Source organism: Pongo pygmaeus, chromosome 4 (assembly GCF_028885625.2).
Source record: "Pongo pygmaeus isolate AG05252 chromosome 4, NHGRI_mPonPyg2-v2.0_pri, whole genome shotgun sequence".
NCBI classification, from domain to species: Eukaryota; Metazoa; Chordata; class Mammalia; order Primates; family Hominidae; genus Pongo; species Pongo pygmaeus.
In genome coordinates this window covers 183,003,298-183,020,585 of record NC_072377.2, presented here as the reverse complement: position 1 = coordinate 183,020,585, position 17,288 = coordinate 183,003,298, and the positions used below count along the sequence as shown (strand labels likewise).

At 54.8% G+C, this 17,288-nt stretch overlaps 1 protein-coding gene across 1 annotated transcript in view; it reads left to right on the top strand.

Moving 5' to 3' along the window:
• COL23A1 (collagen type XXIII alpha 1 chain) overlaps nucleotides 1–17,288 on the top strand; it is a 347,240-nt gene that overhangs the window by 306,932 nt on the left and 23,020 nt on the right. The window contains exons 6-11 of the mRNA XM_054487618.2: nucleotides 7,008–7,034; nucleotides 8,678–8,704; nucleotides 10,100–10,126; nucleotides 14,053–14,169; nucleotides 15,127–15,162; nucleotides 15,627–15,653. Coding sequence (XP_054343593.1) covers nucleotides 7,008–7,034; nucleotides 8,678–8,704; nucleotides 10,100–10,126; nucleotides 14,053–14,169; nucleotides 15,127–15,162; nucleotides 15,627–15,653 — 261 coding nt within the window. The remainder of the gene's footprint in view (nucleotides 1–7,007; nucleotides 7,035–8,677; nucleotides 8,705–10,099; nucleotides 10,127–14,052; nucleotides 14,170–15,126; nucleotides 15,163–15,626; nucleotides 15,654–17,288) is intronic.

Here is a 17,288-nt window from a genome sequence, read left to right as displayed (position 1 = left end):
GGTTCTTTGTTTTTTTGTTTGTTTGAGACAAAGTCTCGCTCTGTCACCCAGGCCGGAGTGTAGTGGTGCCATCATAGCTCACTGCAGCTTCAACCTCCAGGGTTTAAGCAATCCTCCTGCCTCAGCTTCCTGAGTAGCTAGAACTACAGGCATGTGCCACCACACCCAACTTTTTTTTTTTTTTTTTTTTTGGAGATGGGGTCTCACTATGTTGCCCAGGCTGGTCTTAAACTCCTGAGCCCAAGTAATCCTCCTACATTGACCTTCCAAAGTGCTGGGATTACAGGCATGAGCCGTTATGCCCAGTCTGGGTTCTTTTAACTGCACGGATCAAATAAAACCTGGCTCCAGGAAAGACATTGCCCAATTCCAGCCCCTCACATTACAGATGAGCAGCACAGAGGGCGGCAGCCCAAGCAAGGCCAAGGAGCACGTGAGGGGCAAGTCTCTGACCTTGGTGCAAGGTCTTGGGACCCCACCCAGCTGAAGCTCCTACGGTTTGCTGAGTTGAGGTGCATAGGTCCCTACAGAGCCCACTGTACAAAATGCCCTAGGTCCCAGGAAGAAGTGCTCCAGGAGGAACGTTGTGCCACCCTCAGGGCACCAGCAACAGCTGGGCTGAACCTAACTTTGAGGGTCTTTTCTTCCTTTCCCTAGCACAGAGAATTTGGGTTTGGGAAATTGCTCAGCCCTGGACAGTCTTGCTGCAGCCCATGTGTGTACAAAGAGCCTAGGCTGAGAAATCAGAACCATATGGTGCTGACCCGCCCTGAAGGGGGCTGCCCACCCACCCCTCATCCACCAGCCGGCTCTAATGAGAACTGGGAGGAGGCTCAGGGAACCTTCACACAGGAATGTGCACTTCCCAGGCTGGGACCTCAGGCCCCACCAGCCTTGTAATTTGATGAATTGTCAACATCTGGGGCATAATTACGAGGCCCTGGCCTGATAATCCTGGTAAGCCCTTCTTCCAGGGGCCTTGTCCTCGTGCATTTTGAGGGCTCCATTCCCTGACAGGAGCCGTCAGCATTAATTACAGCCAAAAAACAAGACAGGCACCCAGCTCTGGCCAATTTGAGCATTTACTCCTGTCTGCATCTAAACGTGGCCAGTTTATTTGTTTGGTTCAGTTCAGCAGATGCTGGAGCCGATCTTGGGGAGGGATGGGCCACAGCCAGGAGGGCCAGCCCTGGACCTTTCCCTAACATAGAGCAAGAAGGTCAGCACAGGCTTTTCCTGGCAGATGAGCATCAAGACACTCCAGGGGTGGAGGCACATCCCGAATGTACTTCACCAGGAAACCTCCCCTCTTTAGCCACACGGTTATAGGACCACCAGTTTCAAATGCCCGCTGCGTTAGTACCAGGCCAATTACACTGAGACAGCAGGGTTTGCTGCAGAGAAGGAGTTTAATGATTGCAGGGCATCCAGCAAGGAGATGGAGGAGACCCTCAAATCCATCCCCCCGAGGAGTTCTGGGCCAGGGTGTTTAAGGGGGTCATGGAGGGTGAGGGGCTGGAAAATTGGGGTCATTGATCAGTCAGGGCCAGGGGACTGAAATCAGCAGGATGTGGAGACTGCACTCTGGTGAATCAGCTCCCGTGGGATCCTTCAGACCAGCTGACTTTGTAGTTTCACTGGTGTGCAGGCTCTGAAAGAGTAGGGAAAAGGTAGTTTTTTACGTTCAAATTGGTATCTACAGAGCAGTTAAGGGGAACCATGACCCTGTAAGAGAACCTGTGCGATTCTGAGGCAGCAGGAAAACAGTTCCGAGAAGGGGTCAGGGAGCACGCTAACCTCATGATGATGCTGAGTGTGCCGCAAGCTTGGTTTATTTTTGTTCCTCCCCCTCCCTTCTTCCCTAATTAACTTTATAACATTTATAGGGATGGTTTCAACACTTGTTAATATGCATCAAAAGATGGCTCTGTGAACCCGGCTTAGGAAATACGCAACAGGCCGAGGGAGGGAGAGATCAAAGCCTCAGCTTCACAGGTGGCAGAGCCGGCAGCACCGTCCAGGGTCCTGCTGCTGGCCTCTTGGAAGGCCACACATCGGTTGCTCCCAGCACGGTCCCCCAGGGCCAGGGCAAACCCTAATCCAGTGTCTGCTTGCCCGTGGGGCCTCGCATCTTGCATTGGTCTGGGAAACAAAGGCCACTGACCTGGGACCCAATTTGAACTTGTTGTTTGAGAGGAGAATGGCATGACCTGCATTTCACAAATGAGGAAACTGAGGTTCAGGGACATCCCGGTCCCTGAGCAAGGCAAGGGACTGAGGCAGCACCAGGGCTGGGGGAGGGCTGCCCATCCGGGGTCCCAGGACAGCTGGCTGCCTGGCCTGCTGCTCATGTGCAACCCAGAGCTTTGTTTGTTTCTCACACATCCGGAAACATCCTGGAGCCCGGCTGATCTCCACGGGGAAAGAGTGATTTAAAGCAGAACCAAGGCTTGTAAACAGCTGTGGGGTTTCTCAGAGGGCAGAAGGCATTGAAAACCTCTGGTGGATTCAAGGGCTTTGATCAGGCAGGGGAGCGAGCTGGACGGTCATGAGTATCTCCAGGCACAGTGCTGTGGCATCCATAGATGAGGAAGCTGAGGCTCAGAGGAGGGATTTGAACCTGGGCCCTGCAAGGCTGAGCCCTGGCCTTCGCTCTGTGAGCTGGTGGTAAACCTCCCCGAGCTACTTTCCTTTCCACTCCTTCTGTGGGAGATGCTGGGAGAGGAACGGGGCAGCTGATGGCCGGTGCCCTATTGTCTGGGGCAGGGGAGGGCTGCCTGGATAGGAGAGACCCCCCCCGCCCCCGCCAACCACCACCCAAGGCATGCCCCCGCCCAGCCTGGGGCTCTGCCCTTTCAGACCGCCCAGCTGCTCAGAACAGCCCTCGTTCTGCTCAGAAGGACTTCCCTGGGGCTTAGACACTTGGACACTTGCCCTGCCATGCCTTTGTGCAGCCTGACCACGTCCCCCACCCCACGCATTCGTTGGCGCCATTCAGACCAGCCCCAGGCCCTTCCCTGAGGCGCTTGTCCTCCTCTCAAGAGCACCCAGAGCCGGGCTCAGCCCCCGCTCCACCAGTAGAAACACCTGGTTTGTAGATGATCTGCACAGCCTCACGCCTCAGTTGCTTTGCTATGACTCAGCCAGGCACTGAGTGCATTGAGGCTGAGTCCACTGAGCGCATTGCAGGGGTGGAAGGAGCACTGTCCTTTGAAAGACCCACAAAGTAAAATGACGGCTCAGACAGCCCTGCAGGAAAGAAACCTGTTCCGCAGAGTGTGACCCAGTGTTTCTCAAACTTACTCAACCGTGGAATCCCTGTCTCCAGGCAAGCCTGTTGGCACCCTGCAGGGCAGTGTGCTATGGGACACCAGTTTGGGAAGGGCATTCGGTAGCGTAACTGTGGGCAGGGTCCATCCCCTGGAGGTTCACAGCCCAGGGTCCTCCGGCCCAGAGGGCAGGCCCAACTTCCCCAGGACAGGAGAGGAGGTCAGAATCACATCCCCAAGCGAGGCAGGTGCATCTGACTCCACAGCCAGGCTGTTCCTTCCTGGCCCACCTCGGAGTCCCGTCCTCAGTGACCGCACCCACCCAGCAGCTTCTCTAAGGTCAGCCACTGCCCCACACAGAGAGCTCGGGGGCCTAGGGACAGCTTTCTTGCCCACGTGTCATCCTAGCTGTGGGTCGGCTGTGTCCCAGGGGCTGGCCCAGCCCCGTCTGCTCTGTCAGTTTTCACACAGGGAGCTTCAGTGCCGGTGCAGGCACCGGCTCGGCTTCCGAGAATTGGAATTAACTTCCCTTCAGCCCTTGGTGGGGGCTCCCAAGAGCACTGTGCACACTGCACCCTCTGCCTCTAGTGGGAAGCTACAAACTGAATTCACTTGTAAAAACTCCCAGAGCTCTGTGATCACAAATACAGGCAGGGCCTTTAGTGTGAAAATTGGTTTTCTGTCACGGACGGGGCTTCTCACACATCAGAAAGAAGCCTCAGGGACCAAAGGCTGCACCATCAGTGACCCCCCAGGAACAGTCCTAGCTTGACAGAGGGCAGCGTCCAGCTCAGGAGGCAGGAGGCCTGCGGCCATAATAAGGTCCAGTCGGTGGACACTTCCAGAAACAGCCGACAGCACTGAGATGCTCCCTCTGGGGTTGAGGCCAAGGGGACAGCCTGGGCTCCCTTCCACGGGCACTTCTGGAAAGGCAGAGCCCTGTGGCTCTGCGTGCTTCACATCCAGGGGGCCTTGGGAGCAGGGAGGATTTAACAGAGGTCTGCAAGGCCTGGAGCAGGAGAGAGTGGCCGGGAGGCCAGACAGCACCGCGGCAGGGGCCTGCAGTGCAGACAGGATGGAGACCCAGGGCCCAGACCTCTCCAGCTGCATGGCCCTAGGCAAGGTCTTCCCCTCAATGGGCCTCAGTTTCCCTCTCCGTAAGATGGGGATGATGACACGCACCGTACAGGGTTGCTGTGATTGTGATTGAGACTGAGTGGGGGCCGTGAAGAGCTCCTTGAAGAGACCCCAGGAAGGACTGGCGCCCATGCCACTCCTCTGGGGGAGGAGTCCAGGGTGGGGATGCCTAGTGGGACGTGACCTTGAGGACACCCAGCAGGGCCTGGGTCGGGGGGTAGGGGGACACGGGGCAGGGCCAAATTTAGTGTACTACCGAGGGCAGAAGGCCTGGGGGTGTGGACCCCGGGATCAGGACAGCCGGGAACTGGCAAGAGGACACTGTCCAGCTAGGGCAGCTCCTGGGAGGCCCATGGCAAGGACTAGAACTGTGCCTGTGGTGGGGGCTGAGGCCCTGACCTGGGGCCCCCAGGGCCTGAATCCCCAAGACTTTGGGATGGCCCCACTCCCACTCTCCTGGGACCCCAGCTGTCCCCAGGCCATCACTCTGATGGCCAAACCCTCAGCAACCACGAGACTGGTGGCCAGAAGCACTTTGACACCAATTTTTAGAACTGCCTGGTTTCCTGCCGCCAGCAAGGCCCTGGCCGCCAGCCCCACGTGGAGTGGCCACTCTCACACCATCTGGGAATGGGCAGAGGGGCCATCTGCACACAAGGCAGTCTGGAGGTTGAGCTAGGGAAGCCAGCAGTTTACCTCCTACCTGGCAGGCACGAGGCCAGCTCCCAGCTGTGTCCAGAACCAGAGGCCAGGAAAGTCTTCCCAGAGCAGGAGGCTGTCCCGGGGGACGAGCTGCCTCCTACCAGCTGGAGACGCAGGGAAGGCACTTCGGCAGAGGGAACAGAAAGCCGAGGGATGAAGATGGAAAAGAAGCGAGAGAGCTCGGGGACGGACAGGGGCGCAGAGTGACCAAATGGCTGAAGCTGGCCCTAGCCAGGGAGAACCCTGATGCTGGGCCCGGGAGTCCGTCCTCAGCCAGCGGAAGCCCAGAGAGGCAGGGACAGCCTGAGCGAAGGCTGCGCGAAGGCCACCGGTCGGGGACCGATGAGAGGCACTGAGGTCAGCGCAGCCCCTCTGCTCCTCCGCCGCCTACAGGGTCCCCCATCCTGCCTTGGCCAGGCTGCTCTCTTTTGCTTACAGGGCCCTCCCCCCCGCCACACACACACTTGTTAGGTCCAAATACCCCAACGTTACTGTCCCCACAATGCGCCCTCCCGGCTAGGAGCTGGCAGAGCCTCCACCTCTCCACCTTCCCTTTCTGCTATGCAGTGCGTGCGGTTGCAGCATTATCATTCTTGCCGTACTTTCTTGGTTTGACTTCGCACACGTTTTCCGGGCACATGCTGCCTGCCAGGCCCCATCCAATACCAGAGGCACAGGGATTAGACCCTTTTCCTGACTCTACAGGGAAGAGTTGTGCAGACCCCACATTAACAACAGGTCATGTCACATGCGACAGAATATATGTGGTGGGAACAGGGACAGATGGCCTGACTCTGGGAAGGAGAAAACCCTAGAAGGCTTCCTGGAAGAGGAGGTAACTGAGCTGAAGATGTACAAAGAAGGGAAGGATGTGCCCAGCAGGTGGACAGTGTGTGCAAAGGTTCAGAAGTGTGGAGCTGTGTGCGTTGTTGCTGCGGCCAAGAGTGAAGTGTATGTGGGGGCGAGGGGACAGAGGTGGGGAGGAAGAGGGGGCTGACAGAGACCAGGCGGCCCTGGTCCCAGCGTCCCAGCCAGCTGGATTCCTCCCCACTCCCACATGGAGGGGAGCTAGGCGAGGCTTTGTTGAGTGGGTGGTAGGTGGTCAGGGGAAGGGGTGTCTGGCACGGGCTGCTGTGCAGCTGGCCCTCTGCAGACTCTGCAGGGGGCCTGGAGGTCCCTGAGTGCCCCCACTCTCTGGACCCACCCTGGTGTGATTTGGCTTCTCTCCGGCTTTACTGTTGTCTGCAAAGGCTGCAGCAATGTGGGAAGCTCAAAGAGCCTTCAAGACTCTGCCAGTTAAAAATGACAGGAGCTCAATTCAAGCTGGCTTAATGAAGGCAAAACAAAAGTATTGATTAGCTCTCAAACTGATGTGTGCAGGGGTAGTTTCAGCTTCAGGTCCTCGACCCTGTCTTTCTCTCTGTCTCTCAGCTCTGCTTTCCTCCCTGTTGGCTTATTCTCAAGCCATGTGGTGGTCCCTGGGAGCTGCTCCAGGCTTAGCCCCATCAGAAGAAAGCCCCTAAAGCCCCACTATTAAGTCCCAGGCAAGATGCTCATGGCTTGCCTTGGATCCCAGGCTCATCGCTGACCCCGTCACCCTGGCAGAGGGCATGCGGTCACGTGCCCACCCCAGCAGCCCACCCAGACCCCATGGGTTGAGATGGGGGGTGGTCTTTAGAGAAGAACTGGGCTCTTTTGTCAGAGGAGGGGATTCTGGGCAGCAGGCAACACACAGATGCCTCCCCCTCCCACAGCCCCAGGCCACATGGACTGAACCCGGACCCGGGGCTCCCATAGGCTGTGTGTGTTCTCGTCACTGAATAATGCACGTGGGTCATAAGATATGGAGGACGTGTCATCCCCGTGTGTAACCTGTGTTCTCTCTCTCTCATTTTCCAGGGACCCCTGGGTTTGGATGGCAAGCCCGTAAGTGATGACAGGGCAATTCCAGGGGGTCCTGGGCTGGGGCTGCCACTGTGGGGCTAGGAGTGACCATCAGGCACTGGAGGGAAGCAGCCACTGGAACTTGGTTCAGCACAGAGAGAAGCCTTTTGGGTGTCAGACTTGAGTTCAAATCTAGCTCCACTGCCTGCTGACGGTGACCAAGGGAGGCCTCCTCACCTCCCAAGCCTGAGGCTTCTTGTCTGTCAAGTGGGCACGTGAACCCGTCTCTCATAGGGATGCTGTGGACCTATGGAGAACTGTGGACGGCACAGTCCCTGGGGTCTAGTCGGCCCTCAAAGCATGCGAGACCCTCCCAGCAACCACAGGCACAGTGTCCTTGCTACATTCTCAAGACTGCCCTGGTGGGCATCAAGCTGAGTTCTCAACATCCAGGCCAGGAGCCTCAGCAGATGAGCAAAACATGCAGGGAGACATAAGCACAATTAAATAAGTAATTTGAGGTGGATGGATGGATGGGTGAGTCGATAGATATATAGATGGATGGATGGATGGATGCTGACTGGATAGATGGATGGATGGATTGGTGGGTGGTTGGATGGATAGTGGATGGGTAGGTGGGTGGCTGGCTGGCTGGCTGGCTGGATGGATGGATGGATTGGTGGGGGAATGGGTGGATGGATGGATAGTAGTTGAACGGGTGGATGGATGGATGAATGGATTGGTGAGTGGGTGGGTGGATGAATGGATGGATAAATGGATTGGTGAGTGGGTGGGTGGATGAATGGATGGATAAATGGATTGATGGATGGGTGGGTGGGTGGATGGATGGGTAGGTGGATGGGTGGCTGCATGGATGGATGGATAAATGGATTGGTGAGTGGGTGGGTGGATGAATGGATGGATAGATGGATTGATGGATGGGTGGGTGGGTGGATGGATGGGTAGGTGGATGGGTGGATGGATGGATGGGTGGATGGATGGATGGATGGATGGATGGATGGGTAGGTGGATGGGTGGGTGGATGGATGGATGGATGGATGGATAGATAGATGGGTGGGTGGATGGGTGGATGGGTGGATGGATGGTTGGATGGCTGGATGGATGACTCATACAGGGATGGACAGATGGAGCCCATACTCCAAGGAGCTGCTACCATTAAAGAAGAGAATGCTTTTTTTTTTTTTTTTTTTTTTTTTTTTTAAGAAATAAGAAAGGAAAAAGAAGAAGAGAATGCCTCTGGAGATAGAATCTCTGTCTACTGCCTGCTTCTCAGATTCCAGAAAGATGGCTTGGGGGCAGTGGTCTCCCACTGACAACAACAGGGCGGATGCTGAGCAGTGGGGGACCGATCATGTGTGTTCTCTGGGAGGAGTGGCCAGTGCATGTGCCCCTTTCTCTGCTGCGAGGATGCCAGTGGGCCCTTGCTGGTCACCCCCAATTCCCCCATATCCCTCATGCTGAGGACTGAGGTGTGGAGCTTCCTTGGGCCAGCCAGGGCAGCTCCCATTGAGGGCTGACAGCTCGTGTGTAATTTTCCACTCAGCCGCCCACAGTTCTGCTCAGCATCATGGGCCCTTCTGCCCTCAGAGGTATAGGGAAGCCAGAAGGGGAGCCAGCCTAGGCCCCTCACTCAAGCCTGTTCTTTCTCCACTTTCCTTCTCCAGGGACTTCCAGGCCCGAAAGGGGAAAAGGTAAGTGATGCCACAGGCTGTGCAGATGCGGTAGGCAGGGGAAAAATCCCAGAAACCTGCCTCCGAACCCCAGTTCCAGTGTGCCCTTGAGCACGTCACAGCCCCTCCTGGAGCCTCAGTTTCCCCATCTGTAGAGTGGGAATTGCAGTGCCTACCTTCTAAAATGGTTGCAAGGCTTACTTTTGACAATACGGCCTGCCCGGAGAGTTGAGTCTTGAGTTCTTCTGGGACCAAAGCATAACCAAACTCAGAGGCCCAGTGTTCCCAGAATGACCAGTGTCCAGAGGACTTCTTGGTGAAGGGGGCGGTGCCAGGAGGGCTGGGGGATTGAACCATGACTGTTAATGGTATTCTCTGTGGGGAGGACACCCCTCAGGAAGACAAGGCGGACAGCTATCTCTGCAGCCCCTTAGGAGGAAGGCTTCCCTGGCATCAGGCACTAAAGCCCCCGAGAAAACAGGGACCAAGTGTCTCAGAAGGAGACAGAAGAGACCTGTGTTACCCACAGTAAAATCAGGGGAGGGACCAGAGCAGGCCTAGGTGTGCCAGGGCCAGTTGGGTGCTCCCACAGCTGGACCATGTCACCCCCGACCCGGAATTTGGAAATGGGAAGTGGGATCTGCAGATGGGCCCTGCTGTGATTCGGCCGCTCAGGCCAGGCAGGCAGGGTTCCCGCCCAACCACCTGGGCTGCGGGAGCCATGGGGAGGCATGGGAGCTGGTGTTCAGAACCTCGGCTTTGCATTCCAGCTCCACCACCAACTGTGTGGCCTTGGCCAAGTTGCCGGGCTCTGTGGGCCTCAGTTTCCCCACCTGTAAATTAAGACCAGTCTCACAGAGCCCCAAGAGAGATTGCACAAGGTCATGGTCTCAATGTTCTTGTCAATGATGAGAGACTAGTGCAGTTGGCAGGTGTCCTGATTACCTTCCCGCCGGCCTTGGCTGATGCCACCGTGTCGTAGAAGTGATTCCATCAGGGGCTTTGAAACCAGAGAGAACTGGTGTCTTGGTGTCTACTGCTGCTTAATGCACTGCCCCAAAACTTGGCCGTGTAAAGCAACATTTACTCATTACCGTCCCTTCCAGAGAACACAGTGGGAGGGGCTGTCTCTAATCCACAATATTCGGGGTGTCGAATGGCTGGGGCTGCCCCCTAGATAAGGGAACACCTGCCTTCAAGCCCTGGATCTGCTAGCTGTGTGACCTTGAGCAGGTTAAGTGGCCTCATTGTGTCTGCTTCCTCATTGGAAATGGAAATAAAAATAGGGCCTGCCTGCTGTTTTTGTTGGAATTAAGTCATACCATGTCTGTGAAGCACTGGGCACAGATGCCCAACGGGAAATGTGAAGAAACGATGAAAGCAGTGGTGACGCCTCTCCCTGTCTTTTGTTCCCAGGGTGCACCAGGCGACTTTGGCCCCCGGGTAAGAACCAAGCAATGACATCCCTCACTGCCCACATGGTCTGTTTTGTGTAATAATGAGGCATAACTGGCGCTGCTTGTGGGTCCCAGCTCCCTGCAGCTCATCACAGAAAGAGGCCAAGAGGCCTCTTCCCCACCCATAGCACCGGTGGAAGCCCCGAGGGACCTGGGTTGTGGGGCTGCCCCTCTTGTGCAGGTGGAGTGTCTCTGGAAGATGGCCAGGTCTCCATGCTTACCACTGTGGGTGGTGGACAGTGGGGCTGGCATGTGACCCCAGACTGGAGACAGCATCCTGAGGACAGCTGGCACCCCAAAAAGAGGGAAGGCTCTAGGGTCAGCAGAACTGAGCTCAAAGCTCAGCTCTGCCACCTGCCAGCTGAGTGACCCTGAACAAGTCACTTTGCTCTCTGAGACTCAGTTTCTTCAACTGTGAAGAAGAACAACCAAGACATTGTTATGGGAATGAAAAGGTAGTGGGAGCGGCAGTGCAGAGAGCGGGGCTGCAGCTTGTGGTTAGGGCTGGCCGGGTGCCTGCTCTGCACCTCCGCGGCCCTGAGCTGTGAGCAGGAGCAGGGAAGGGGGCTGGCCAGGCCAAGCCCCACGGACACAGCTGCTCTGTGCCAGCCACATAAAGCTGGTGAGATTGCTCTGCAGTCAAAGAAAGGGTGCTCGTGCTGAGTTTTAGCTGCTGAGAAAAAATCCTTCTGCTTGCTTCCTGGTGGGTGTGTGGAGCTGATATTCCAAAAGGGGATGCCCTCTCTTCAGCAGACTAGAAGTCCTGAGGCCCAGAGGTCATGAAGAGTGGATCTCCTCCCAATCCCCCAACCCTCCTCATGGATACCCTCCCTATGGTCCCAGTGTCCCAGTCATTGGGAACACCACCCCCCAACACACACACAAAGTTTAGTGGCTTAATGGCCGGGCGAGGCGGCTCATGCCTGTAATCCTAGCACTTTGGGAGGTCGAGGCAGGTGGATAACTTGAGGTCAGGAGTTTGAGACCAGCCTGACCAACATGGTGAAACCCCATCTCTACTAAAAATACAAAAATCAGCTGGGTGTGGAGGTGCACGCCTGTGGTCCCAGCTACTCGAGGGGCTGAGGCAAGAGAATTGCTTGAACCCGGGAGGCGGAGGTTGCAGTGAGACAAAATGGCACCACAGCACTGCAGCCTGGATGACAGAGCGAGACTCTGTCTCCAAAAAAAAAAATTAAAAAGCAGTGGCTTAAGACTCCAATTGCCATTATCTCTTATGGCCCCTGCGTTAGGGTTAGGCTCTCAGGAGGTTGTAGGCAGCCAGGCCGGGAGCCCCGGGTGATGGCGCCGTCACATGGCCGCAGGTGGCGTGGATGCTGGTGGGCGCTCAGCTGGTAAGCGGCCATCCTTGGAGAAGGAGTCTGCACACCTGATCACCTAACTGCCTTTCTCTGGGCTTGGTTAAGTGGCTTTGCCTCCAGGTTTCAAAAAGCCTTGTGGGTTTTTCAAATCACCTTCCTGCCTTTCTGACCACACAACCTATCTGCTGACTAGATGGTTTTCCCACGGCTCAATCCGGGCTTTATAAGTAGAGACCATCACCTGTACAATCGCCGGATCCTCAAGGTAGACTGGCTGAGTGGGGGTCTGGGCCTGATGACTTGCTGTGTTACCCCCAACTCACCCCACGTTTGCAGGGTTAGACCTCAGCCATCCAATCCCTGAGGGAGGAGCAGGCGGGCTGGCCGGAAAGGAGCCTAAGAACCTCTCCCAGGATCTGCTCCAGTGTCAGGCCCATTTTCTGCCTTAACAAGTAGAGTGCAGGCCAGTAGTTCCCAGCCTGAGGCCCTTTATAAAAGGAACAGCAGGGAGCTAAGGGGGTGTCTTCAAATTCTTCCTGCTTCAGTGCAAATTAAAACAGGAATCACCTGCCACCATCACCACCCGTGCCTGGTGACCTAACCAAACTGTCAGTTTTCTTTCCGTTTGGCTGGAGCTATAACATTTTGACCAGGACCCTGGCCCTGCCAGAGCGAGGGGAAGACCTGAGTGGCAAGTGTTGAGAACTTCTGCTGATTTTTTAATTGGGAAAGCAAGTGAATTTGTGTTAAGTGCAGTTTGCTAGAGAGGTGAGCTATTTCAGTTCAGGGAACATCTGTGGATGAAAAGAAGTGTCTCAAAGGGACCACATGCCTTGGCAGTGAGAGGAGGCTCCACCTTCCCTAGCGCTGTAACCCTGGGCAAATGATCCCCCACCCCAGCCATTCCATATGTAAAATGGGACAATAACAGTGAACTGGCTGACTCATCACAAAGGCTGAATAAGATCATCTTCGGCCAGGTGCGGTGGCTCACGCCTGTAATCCCAGCACTTTGGGAGGCCAAGGTGGGCAGATCACTTGAGGTCAGGAGTTCGAAACCAGCCTGGCCAACATGGTGAAACCCCGTCTGTACTAAAAATACAAATAATAGTAATAATAATAATAATCCCACCTACTCGGGAGGCTGAGGCAGGAGAATCGCTTGAACCCGGGAGGTGGAGGTTGCAGTGAGCCAAGAGTGTGCCACTGCACTCCAGCCTGGGCGACAGAGCGAGAGACTCTGTCTCAAAAAAAAAAAAATCCTCAGGGTATTCTTGCTAGCTCAGTGCTAGGTCTTCCTTTCTTTGTTACAAGAAGGTTGGGAGCCACTGGCACCATGACCTGGGTGTACTCCATTCCTGTGGATCCACCCTGTGCCAGTGCAGGGTGGGCACTGCTGGGGCAGTGGCTAGGAGCCTGTCACAGTGATCTTCCTTCCTCTCGGGTTGGGCCATGAGGTGGGGCTCTGGCTGCCTGAGGTCTGACCCAATACTAACATCAAGTTCTAAAGTTGGGGATTTAGTGCTGCATGAGACAAACTGTGTGGCCCTTCATCATCCTTTTTTTTTTTTACTTTTATTTTGATATAATTGTAGATTTACATGTAATTGCAGTGAAAAACACCTGTGTACCCTTCATCCAGTCTCCCCCAATGGTGACATCTTGCATCTCTATAGTACAATCTCACAACAGGAAATTGACATTGATACAATCCACCAACCTTACTCAGATGCCCCCAGCTGTACACACACTCGTTTGTGGGTTTAGTTCTGTGCAATTTTAACACACCTGTCGATTTGTGTAAGCACACAAAGGTCCCTCATGCTGTTCTTTTGTAGTTACAATCACCTTCATCCCCCCATCCCTAACGTCTGGCAACTATTATCAGCTCTCCATCTCTATAATGTTGCCATTTCAAGAGTGTTACGTAGATACAACCACACAGTATTAAGCTTTTGAGATGGACTTTTTTCACTCGGCATAATTCTCCTGAGATGCATCTGAGGTGTTGCATGTGTCGTGGTCTGTTCCTTTGGGTTGATTGCTGAGTTGTGTTCCATGATGTGGATGTACCCCAGCTCCTTAACCTTCCACCTACCAAAGGACTTTTGGATTAGTTTCCAGTTTGGGGCTGTTACTAATAAAGCAGCTGTGAACAAGGATAAATGCCCAAGAGTGCCCCTCCATATTTAAAATGAAGTGGGCGTTGACCAACCAGGAAGGTCCTTCAGGAGACACTCAGACCCCATTCTAGAAAGAAGAGGGGGCAGCTGGACACACGTGCCTTCTCCCACATGCAGCGTGTGCCATCTCTCTCCTAAACACTGGATCTGGGCTTCAGGTGCTGGAGAGCTGGCACATTCCTTGGCGTGTAAAAGGTCCGGTAGGGCCTCTTACACCAAGGTATGGGGACCTGTTCCTTCGTGCAGCTCCCAATAAGTGGCAAGAGGCCCAATAACAAAGCCCTCCCCTTTGAGCCTGCCTAAGGGCTGGGGAAGGGGATGGCATGGGGCTGCCCATCTGAGGGAGCCTCTCTCTGGAGGCTGGACCCCCTCCCCCTCAGAGTCATGCCAAGCCCCATCTCTTTCAGGGAGACCAAGGACAAGATGGGGCTGCTGGGCCTCCAGGGCCCCCTGGACCTCCTGGGGCCCGGGGCCCTCCTGGCGACACTGGGAAAGATGGCCCCAGGGGAGCACAAGGCCCAGCGGTAAGAGAGGGCATGGAGTTGGGCCACCCAGGACTTGACCAAAACCCCAAATCCTGATTCCAGAGCCAGCCCCATCCCCATCCCCATCTCTAGTGCAGACCCCACACCATCCTTAACCCCAATCCAGACACTGAACCTGGGCCCAAACTTAACTCCAACCAAGATCCAGTCCCAATTCAGATCCTGACCCTGACCCCAGACCCAAACCCAACCCTAACCTCAACCCAGACCCTTAATCCCATTCCAGCCTTAAATCTAACACTAACTGGGTCTCTGATCCCAATGAAGACCTTGACCTCTAACTCATTTCCAAATCCTGCTCTACGCCCCCAATTCAGACCCTAACTCTGAACCTTACAGACTCTAACCCTGACTCCCAACCCAACTCTAACCTCAAACAGACCCAGAGACCCTAAGCTGACCTTAGTTGTAATCCCAGTCCCAATCCTGACTCAACCCTGAGCCTGAGACCCTTCTGGGGACACTGTCTCTGCAGACCTTTATCAGCCCTGCCCCTCGTGCTTCCCATTAGTATCTCAGCCTCAGCTTTCCTCCCAGGGTCTCCAAAGTCTGGAGGCCAGGCCCCATCCTACTACCCGTTTCCCTAACCCAGAAACCCCAGCCTGTCCTTCCCTTCAGTGTGGAGCCCACGCCACCATCAAACTGCCACCAGGGTTCCCCCCAAGTCAGATGGATCTCCCCACCAAACTGCCGCCAGGTTCCCCCAGGACAGCTGCTCAGTTGGCTCATCCATTACTTGTCACACCAGGCCAGTGGCTTCCCCAGCCTAACGTTCTCATCTGTGGAGTGGGGACAGTGATACTCGCTCTTCAGGTTTGGCAAGAATGAAATAAGATAATGTACTTACAGCCCCAGCCCGGGGTCTGGCCTGAGAATTGGGCTCAGTTCAATGTGACAATCTGCCTCCCTCACTGCTGTCCCCTCACACTTCTGCAGGGCCCCAAAGGAGAGCCCGGACAAGACGGCGAGATGGTCAGTATCCAGGGCATTCCAGAGGCCTGGGCTGGTAGGACCGTGGTTCCCAGACCTGGAAGCCCCTTTCCCATACATGCCGACAGCAGGGTTACGCACACGTGTGTGTGTGCACGCACCTCTGCATGTACATGTCTGCATGTGTGTGCACCCCTGTGCACCGGCCCCTCCACCCACCCTGGGGAAATGGCTGAGTGAGGCACCAGCCAGGGGGATTCCAGTAGTTCCACATTCTTGTGCGGAGGCTGCGGTCCACTTGCCACCACCTGAGCCCTAATGCAGAAGCTGTCCCAGGCTTGAGGATTCAGGCCCAGGGTGGGCAGCTCCAGCCTGCTTCTGATGGCAGCCCAGCCTCCTGCTCTCTGGGATTGGTGTCACCTTTTACAAAGCCAGGATGCTAAGAAGGACAGGCCCAGGAGTAGCCTCCAGTATGACATTTAACACCTTCTCTTCTCTTGTTCCAGGGCCCAAAGGGACCCCCAGGGCCCAAGGTGAGTACTCCTCATTCCCCATGCCCCTCCCCAAATCTGGTGAGATGGACTCCCCCATCACCACCTCCTGTCTCTTCCCCCTACCCCTAGTGAAGCCAAGGCAGTAGGGTCAGGAGATCAAATTCCTGGACCATGGTCAAGTTACTGCATCTCTCTGGGCCTCAGTTTACTCACCTGTTAAATGGAGGCATAGTAAACCTTTCCTGCCTTTTTCACACTGAGTTGCGAGGGTTGAATCATAAAACATGTTAGCTTTTTGGTTTCAAATAGATTTTCCTTTTTTTTTTTTTTTTTTTATTTTCTATTCTTTTGAGGCAGAGTCTCACTGTCGCCTAGGCTGGAATGCAGTGGCACGATCACAGCTCACTGCAGCCGCCACCTCCTGGGTTCAAACAATTCTCCTGCCTCAGCCTCCTGAGTAGCAGGGACAACAGGTGTGCACCACCATGCCCAGATAATTTTTTGTATTTTTAGGAGAAACGGGGTTTCACCATGTTGGCCAGGCTAGTCTCGAACTCCTGACCTCAGGTTATCCTCCCACCTCGGACTCCCAAAGTGCTGGGATTACAGGTGTAAGCCACTGTACCTGGCCCAAATAGATTTTATTTTTAGAACAGTTTTTATTTCACAACAAAACTAAATGGAAAGTACAGCGTTTCCATATCCCCCTCCCCCGCTGTGAACATCCCCCACTTTTTACAGATGATTCGCTTGTGTGGACAGATCACCATCACCCAGATGCCGTCGTTTACATTAGGGTTCACTCTTGCTGTGGTGCACTCTGGATTTGGACAAATGTGTGTTGACAAGTATCCACCACTGTGGTGTCATGGAGTATTTACTCTGCCCCAAACGTTCTCTGTTCTCTGCCTGTTCATCCCTCGTTCTCCCTAGCCCCTGACACCACTGATCTTTTATCTTTTTTTTTGAGATGGAGTCTCGCTCTTGTTGCCCAGGCTGGAGTGCAATGGCACAGTCTCAGCCCACTGCAACCTCCGCCTCCTGGTTTCAAGTGATTCTTCTGCTTCAGCCTGTCAAGTAGCTGGGATTACAGGCGTCCGCCACCACACCTGGCTAATTTTGTATTTTTAGTAGAGATGGGGTTTCACCATGTTGGTCAGGATGGCCTCGAACTTCTGACCTCAGGTGATCCACCCACCTCAGCCTCCCAAAGTGCTGGGATTACAGGCGTGGGCCACCGCGCCCGGCCACCACTGATCTCTCTTCACTGTCTCCATAGTTTTGCCTTTCCCAGGTGTCATCTAGTTGGAATCAGACAGTGTGTGGCCTTTTCAGATCGGCTTCTTTCACTTAGTAATACACATTGACCTTTCATCCATGTCTTTTCATGGCTTGACAGCTCATTGCTTTCTGCACGGAATGACAGTCCCTGTCTGGGTTTATTATTTATTGAATGACAAGCCACAGCTTATTTACCCACCCACCCACTGAAGGACATGTTGGCTGCTTCCAGGTTTTGGCAGTTTTGAGTAAAGCTGATGTCAGCGTCCATGTGCAGGTTTTCACGTGGACGTGGTTTCCCACCGTGTTAGCTTGTCCAGCCTCTGCAGATGTCAGCTCTTTCATTTTCGCCCTCTTTGGGGACGGTGTGGGTGGGGAGGTGGGCTCTGGTCC